Source organism: Lactuca sativa, chromosome 3, assembly GCF_002870075.4.
Source record: "Lactuca sativa cultivar Salinas chromosome 3, Lsat_Salinas_v11, whole genome shotgun sequence".
Classification (NCBI taxonomy): Eukaryota; Viridiplantae; Streptophyta; class Magnoliopsida; order Asterales; family Asteraceae; genus Lactuca; species Lactuca sativa.
Window position 1 is genome coordinate 94422872 of NC_056625.2, and position 8173 is coordinate 94431044.

The 8173-nt window shown below is 32.2% G+C and overlaps 1 protein-coding gene across 1 annotated transcript; it reads right to left on the reverse strand.

Annotated features, from left to right (window-relative positions):
- Positions 1-5263: 5263 nt before the first annotated feature.
- On the reverse strand, positions 5264-7581 carry LOC111921839 (cytochrome c oxidase assembly protein COX11, mitochondrial). Its single transcript, XM_023917412.2, has 7 exons — positions 7304-7581; positions 6583-6925; positions 6439-6491; positions 6266-6338; positions 6024-6128; positions 5862-5942; positions 5264-5631 (listed from the first exon to the last, which is right to left on the reverse strand). The coding sequence occupies exons 1-7, from the start codon at positions 7384-7386 to the stop codon at positions 5524-5526; spliced, it is 846 nt and encodes a 281-aa protein (XP_023773180.1). The 5' UTR covers positions 7387-7581; the 3' UTR covers positions 5264-5523.
- Positions 7582-8173: the final 592 nt, after the last annotated feature.

Here is an 8173-nt window from a genome sequence, read left to right on the forward strand (position 1 = left end):
ATTGTAATGGTTTGTTTATTATATATATATATATATATATATATATATATATATATATATATATATATATATATATATATATGTGTGTGTGTGTGTGTGTGTGTTTTCTTTTTCTTTTTTTATGGCATTCAAAAATTACTTTTAATTCTTTCAGGACTTGAACTCTCAACTTTAAGAAAAGAAAACAACATTTGATACCCTATTTATGTTAATATTATAAAATTAATAATTTTGAACTAATAAAATTAATATCAGGCCATTAAAAGTTAGATATCAAAAAAAAAAAATTAATATTTAAAATTTTCTTTTCTTTTCAAAAATTCATTGAGAATGATATCAGGAAGTAAATTAAAAATTCCAAGATAATCAAGAGATACAAAAGAGGCTTTTTAAACACGGTTGGAACTTGGAAATTATAGCATACAAAACATTTTTGTAACAAAAAATATAGTGGATATACGGTTTTAAAATTTAAATTCCCAAAAGTGGATCCAATGAGGGTGTTAGACTAAGCTTAAAAAATAAGTTTTTTAACTTATTGTCAGTTCCACACCGATATAAGTTAAAATGAGTATTTTGATAGACTATTTTTTTTAAATAGCTTATAGTGGTATGGAATCGGAGATAAGTAGTTTTTGATAAGTTACTAAGAGGGTGTTTGGCTAAGTTTATGAAAAATCATAAACATTTTTTAACTTATAGCTTATTCTTATAAGTTGATAAGTTATGGGTTCTTATTTATGAATTTTAATTTATTACCGTTATGACATTGGGTCGAAATACATTTTAAGGAAGGTGGATATAATACACATTGTTTTTATGTATGACCTTAAAATGTATTTCGACTACTGTTTTTTCATGTATGACCTTGTATGTTCCTATATATATACTTAGCACTACAAAAAATTATTTGTTTCTTACACATAAGATCCACCAATCTCTAGCTTATGGGATCAACTTTAACCGACATTAATATTCAAAACCACTAATAACATTCATACGTTTGTGGTAGTTATTGGTGTATACATATACATATGCATGCCATGTTTTTGGTCTCTTTGAAGATCTCAAACCACACACAATAATATAATATATATTCTTCCTCGTGTTTTGTGCCAATAAATCGAAGTTGCCTCTTTGTATTATCATGCGAACGATTTCATTAACCCATGCATATAGTCGAAATACATTTTAATGAAGGTGGATATAATATACATTGTCCATAGACATACCATGTCATTGATTATCATATACATCTTAAGATTTCATTGGACTTCTAATAGTAATCGCATAACTCTCTAAAGTAAAGTAAGGGTCTGATTGATTTGAACTTACCCGGTCCAATCAATACTGACTGCTGACCCGGTCAGCAGTCAGCTGTTTGTTATTGACATATTAGAGCTGATTCGGTCAGCCCAGTCCTTCCAATTTTGACTGACTCGGTCATTAGAAAAATACCTCCTGAATGGGAAATAAGAGACACGTTTTTTGCCCTTGCCCTTTATCCCTTTATCGCCTCCAGCTTCCTTCGTATCCGATCCCATCGATTCCTGCTGCTGCGCCATCGACTGCTTCCTGCTGCCTGTTGCGCCATCTTCTCCGGCGAAGACATAGCCGGCGACAACCACACAGCGCCACTGACAGGTATGTTCCTGCGATTTTTTTTTTTTGCTTTTCTTTTCCTGAAATCAGAAAACCCTTCATGTTTGTTGTGAAATTACTGATTTCATTCTGAAATCAAAGTTTGAAATCACTTCTTTCATTATTCTTGGATTCAATTAGATTGAAGAGTTAGCATAAAATCAATTTGTTATGTATTTTTGTTTATGAAATCTGATTCATAATGTGTTTTTGACATAAAATCAGATTGTTATATGATGTTGACATAAAATAATATTGTTATATGCTGTTGAAAATATGATGAACTCACATTTATGTGTTTTTGTGCATAAAATCAATTTGTTATGTGTTTTTGTTTATGAAATCTGATTTCATAATGTGTTTTTGACATAAAATCAGATAGTTATATGTTGACATGAAATCAGATTGTTATATGCTATTGAAAATATGATGAACTCACATTTATGTGTTTTTGTTTATAAAAGATTGTTAAAGATTGTTGTATGCTTATAAAATCAATTCATGATGTGTTTTTGTTAATGAAAGATTGTTATATGCTGTTAAAAATGTGATGAAATAACATTTATGCTTGATTTATTTATAAATTTGTGATATGTGGATGATTAGCTATTTGTTTTTCCTTTTTACAATAGACATGACGGATAAAAGAATTAGGGTTAGTTGGAAGTCGGAATTGATGGACAAAACTTTTTTGGAAGCATGTATACAAGAATTAACAAGCAATGGCCGGGAGGGTAGTGGCCTAAAAGCAAGCTCATGGGCTGTGGTCGCGGAGAAATTGAAAACAGATCATAATTTTATTGTCGACAAAAAACAAATGAAAAACCGATACGACTATTTAAAAGCAAAGTATGTAGTGTAGTTAAAACTTAAAAACAAAACAGGAAATATTTATAATCCCGTAACGAATTCTTTTAACATGACTAATGAAGAATGGGAAGCAGAAGCGAAGGTACATATATACATATTTTTTTAAATTAGATTTTTTTTTACTAGTTTAATAATATTTCTTAAATTTTCAAACAGTTGAACAAGTATGTAGATAAGCTGAGAAATGCACCCCTCCCTTGCCCTGAACTTTGTACCCAACTATTTGATGGTGCGACCTCGACCGGTGTTCACAGTTGGGGGCCATCTTCGACATTACCTCATCCCAATGAAACCTTCAGTACACAAGATTTTGAGGATACAGAGATGTATGAGCCAGCACCTCATGCAGATACCCCAACCTCAACAGTACCTCAACCTACTAGTGAGGAATCATCTGGGCGGACAAAAAACAAGGGGGGCAAACGAAATGGTCCTAAAGATACCACACTTGATGATGAGTTGAAAGAAGTTGGAAGAGAAATTATCAAGGTTGCACAAGCATTCACGGAAGCAAATAATCTTGACAAGGAGATGGATGCTTGTATGGCGAAGTTGACAAGCTTGGAGTGGGGAGACTATGATCTGAAATACGCCATTGCTCTTATGTTATTTGCTGAAAGTGCTGGTAATAGGAAAATTTGGTTGCGCCTTAACTTGTCAACTTGTGAGTCGTGGGTAACAAATGCAGAAAGAAAGTTTGGATTAGTTGGTTGCCTTTAGTATGTTATGGTTCATTGTTTGACTTTAGTATGTTATGGTTCATTGTTTGACTTTAGTATGTTATGGTTCATTGTTTGATTTTAGTATGTTACGGTTTAGTTATGTTATGGATTGTTTTCTTAAATACAATTATGTCATATGAATTTATATGTTATGGAATGTTATGCTTTTAGTATTTACATGTTACGGTTTGTTATGTTATTGATCAAAATGTAATTTGTATTTGACATCTAACATGACACATGGATAAAGAAGGTGATTTTTTATATTTTCTTATATTCTCGTGGTATTGGTTGATGTTGGTCCGACAAAGGCAAAGAATAATTAAAAGAATAAGAGCTAGTGAACAGGTAGCAAATGGGTATGTGTATACGCAAGATTTGATACACGGAAGTCCTATACAATGTTTCGATATGATACGTCTTTCACAAGATGCATTTGTACTATTATGCAATCACTTTACAGAAAGAAATTGGTTGCAATCTAGTAGGACGATAAGCGTTGAAGAGAAGATGGCTATGTTTTTACATGTTATAAGACATAATGAACGTTTTCAAGCCGTTAAAGAAAGATTTCATCACTCCACACAAACAATTCATCAATGTTTTCATGAGGTCTTACGTGCAATGATGTGTTTTGCACGAGAAATTATAGTACCAACCTCGTCTAATGCAACAAGAAATACATCAGAACGACATAGACGACTAATGCAGATATTTCCCGGAGCAATAGGTGCACTAGATGGAACACTTGTACATGCAGTTGTGCCTGTTGATCAACAAACTCGTTATAGGGGAAGAGGAAAATGTGAATGTTATCAAAATGTAATTGGAATTTGTAATTTTGATATGATATTCACCTTTGTATGGGCTGGATAGGAGGGCATAGCACATAATTCTAAAGTTTTGAAAGAAGTTGCATTTAACCCGACTTCCGGATTTCCGTTCCCTCCACCAGGTTTGTAACTTTACTATACGTTTTTTTATCTTTTTTTATTTATATGATAAATTTGTCATACATCTACAGATATATATTACCTTTGTGATGTCGCATACACCAACACCCGTGGATTTATAGCTCCCTACCGCAATACTAGGTATTGGTTAGCCGATTTTCGAAGAAACAGAGCTTTAACTAAGGAAGAAAGGTTCAATCATGCTCACGCACAACTTAGAAATTACATTGAACGTGCTTATGGTGTATTGAAGGCGAGATTTCTAATTTTAAAACAAATGGCTCCTTATCCTTTTCCAGTGCAAAGAGACATAGTCATTACTTGTGTTGCGGTCCATAATTTTATAAGGAAATACGATATTGAAGATGAATTATTTACGAGCTTTGAACAAAACACTATGTTTACTCCTAATGTGGGTGGTGGAGGAAATGATGGTCAAAACATAGAAGGCATAGAATGGGGTTCAGAAGCCGTTGACTATATGACTACTTTGCGTGACCAGATTGCTAATCAGTTACTTTCAAATTGTTCACATTAAATTGTGTACTTTTTTTTATTATGTATGACAATTTGTATTTGGATTTTGTATTACATTTTGTATTTGGATTTTAATTGATGTATGTTTAATTTGGATTTTATATGATAATTTGTGTTTTTATAATTTTTTTATCCAGCACAAGAGACAACACAAGGGTAATATGGTCATTTTTTTTCATTCAGCACAACCATTCAGATAAGTAATCAAACAGCATAAACTCAGTCACATATGGACTCAGTCAGCATTTCTAACCCAGTCAGCTTCTAACCCAGTCAGCAACTATCAAACGACCCCTAACAAAAGAATGTTAATACACCTTTGATTTGGGTTAATAATCTTCAACAATGATTTCATCCGAATCATTCAACATAAATTCCCTTATTTTCATATGGTATAACATTTACACTAATTTCAATTACTATGTGAAATACTTCCTAGCATTTCATACATTGCATTTCTAAATTCTAATTAAGATACTATAGTTTGTTATTTTGCCATAATAGGCAATATATTTACATTTATCCTTATCCTCAATTGCATTAAACCATGTAATTCTTGAGATTTTATCCATTAATACTATATATGTAAATACTCATGAAAGCAATGTAGTTTCAAAAGGTACAACTCATTAATGCAAAAGGTATTGGGGTCTGAATTGACATTTGTACCCTTTAGATGCAAAATAGATCAATTGGTCATACTTATTCTCAATGACCTTGGCATCCATAAACAACAAGATACAAAGTATTTGTATGACTACAATATATAAAAACAAAATATAGTAAAAGAGAAAAAAAAATCATAACTTATCTTCAGCAATCTTGAAGAATGTATACGAAAGAATTATATTGTTAATACCATCCATCCTAGGATCCGTTTCAAACTCTGGGTCTATGTAAAAGAACACCTACAAAGAAGGGCATTTTAGTCTTTTGGCATAACATTTCATTTTTTAGCAATTAAAAAAGTCTACACTCTAACTTCCATATTGTCGTTATTATAACACATTCATGATGTTATTGCTTCCAAGTCAACTTGTTTCCAAGGGCATTTTAGACCATATGCAAAGTCAAAAATCAAAATAATGTAGTTAACTAGTTTTCATGGGACAAAGGGTATTTTAGACCATTTACTTACAGGCATATCAATCTGCTCTCCTGGAAGAAGCCGTTGTTCCTCAAAGCAAAAGCATTGTATCTTGTTGAAATAAACAGCAGCCTGAACATCCACATAAACTTTTAATTTTTTTTACAAAATGACACATTTACCCTTTAAACTTGTAACATTATATTTAATTACCTTCATTGGTGTAACATTATATGTAGACATGCCAGTTATAGGAGTTGAACTACAGTTTTCAGCAGTGTAAAAAGCAAGAGCACTTTCACCTGGCTTTACCCTTACCTATATTATATATACACAAGATAAATCAATAAATATATAATCACTTACTTTTTACAAATTTACTCTTGTTTATTTTCCTTTCATTATATTTTGGTCAATTTTGGTCAACCTCTCTTTGAATTATAAATTTATAATACCTCTCTTTGAGTAGGGATGAATTTCCATGGCATTCCATCTGACACATCAGCATTGAAGTGCACCACAATTTCCCTGTAATAATTCATCAAAAATCTTATAAGAAACATGTATAACATAAAAGACATAAAAAGGAGATCATTTCATTGGATTCTTGAAAGTTGAAATTACACACCTATTTGTAACTGTTCCATCTTGGGAATGTCGTGCAATTTTTTCCTCTACTGTCTGCAGAGTGAAAAGAAAAAAACAAATTTATGGGAGAAAAATGTAAATTATGAAATTGAAAAGAAATAAAATCAGAAAGTTTTGTGCATACCTCTCGCCTTTGAACAGTGCCTCCATAGCCAGTGGCTTGACAAAACCTTCTATATAGAGGAACTGCAGCATAAGTACATCCCACCATTGCAAACACCAAACCTGTTAAGTAATAAAGCATCTTTCTTGATTTCTGTTCTCTAATGACATTTGTAACATACTGACGATGAGAACCCAAAGGTGTCTTGAAGTATCCATTTCCCAAATGGGATATTTTGTTGAAAGAGTTCGTATTATGTGCAGATCTAGAGGTGAAACTTCGAAATTCAGAGTAGAATTGGTTATGTTTTGAACTACTAGCTCTCACGAAACTATATCTTCTCTGTCCAGCTTCGAGTAGAGACCTGAATCAATAACAATGGTTTAATAATGATTAAAGGAGACCTAAATCAGCAGAAACCCTAAATAATTAGACATTCAGATTTGAACGCATATCCAAACACCCCTAAGATTCGATAACAGAAAGCGGAGATGATGATTTCCGGTTCCAAATTGACGGAAAAGTGATTAAATTTATGAAAGCTAACATAATGTTAGTCACTCCAATGGCAGCATAAGAAATTTGCGATCCAGGAGTAGCAAAACGGAGAATTTGTATTCTAATTTTGATTAAACGGATTCAATTCGAGTGTGTAGATATATTCATATAACTAAAACATGAAACAATAGCATGTTGTATATAGCACGTAATTACTGGAACGATAGCAAGTGAAGACGCATACCTCGAGTTGACAGGGGTGCGATTTAGGGTTTTGCAAAGGGAAGACAACTGAGAGGATCTTGCATACAGCCTAGCAAATGACATGCTCAATGATTTTGTTTTGCAATCAACACGTATAATTAGTTGAACATTTTTCGTAGGATATGAAGCACAATAACAAAATCAGGGATCTGTAAACTAATTTAGCAACAAACCTAAAATTGATATTGTGCTAAAATTTTATAAATGAGATGAAATGAATTCGAATGAAGAACCCTGGGGTGCCAGAATTTACTACGTACCCGCCCCCAAAACCATATGTATCTTCGGTTCCGGGTTGGGCCTACCGAATGAAAGTTAAACGGGTAAAGGTGGGTCAAACGGATGATAATGTTATAAACGAATACGAACAAGGGGTTTGTTCATATTCATTCATTTAAATTAGATGAATGAACGAACGAACATTAAAAAAAATAAAGTGATGATTTTTTTTATTAATGTTCGTTTGTTTAACAAATTACATTGTTAATATTCGTTCGTTTGAATTCGCGAACATATTAAATGAACATAAATGAACAGAGATAAAAAAGAAATAATAATTGAACATATAATATAATAATGTAATTAAACACAATTGAACATATATTAACATAAAAGGGACTGACATGAACGACCATAAACGAATAATATACACAAATGTTCACGGACACAATTGAATGAACAAGACAATTGTTCATGCTCGTTTGATTAACTAAATGAACGAGAATTTGTTTTCGCGTTTATTCATTTATTAAATAAACGAACATAAACGACCTTCTCGTCAAATGATTCACGAACAATTCGCTAACGTTCAGTTCATTTACAGCCATTTTTAGTATATTCAAAACTTATG

What these genes read in the sequence shown, in the direction of transcription:
- LOC111921839 (XM_023917412.2), bottom strand. Translation starts at nt 7,386, where the DNA reads ATGTCATTTGCTAGGCTGTATGCAAGATCCTCTCAGTTGTCTTCCCTT. An exon ending in CGCACCCCTGTCAACTCGAG is followed by an intron (nt 6,926 to 7,303) that starts GTATGCGTCTTC and finishes TTATTGATTCAG; the next exon opens with GTCTCTACTCGAAGCTGGAC. An exon ending in GAGAGCAGATTGATATGCCT is followed by an intron (nt 5,632 to 5,861) that starts GTAAGTAAATGG and finishes CCTTCTTTGTAG; the next exon opens with GTGTTCTTTTACATAGACCC.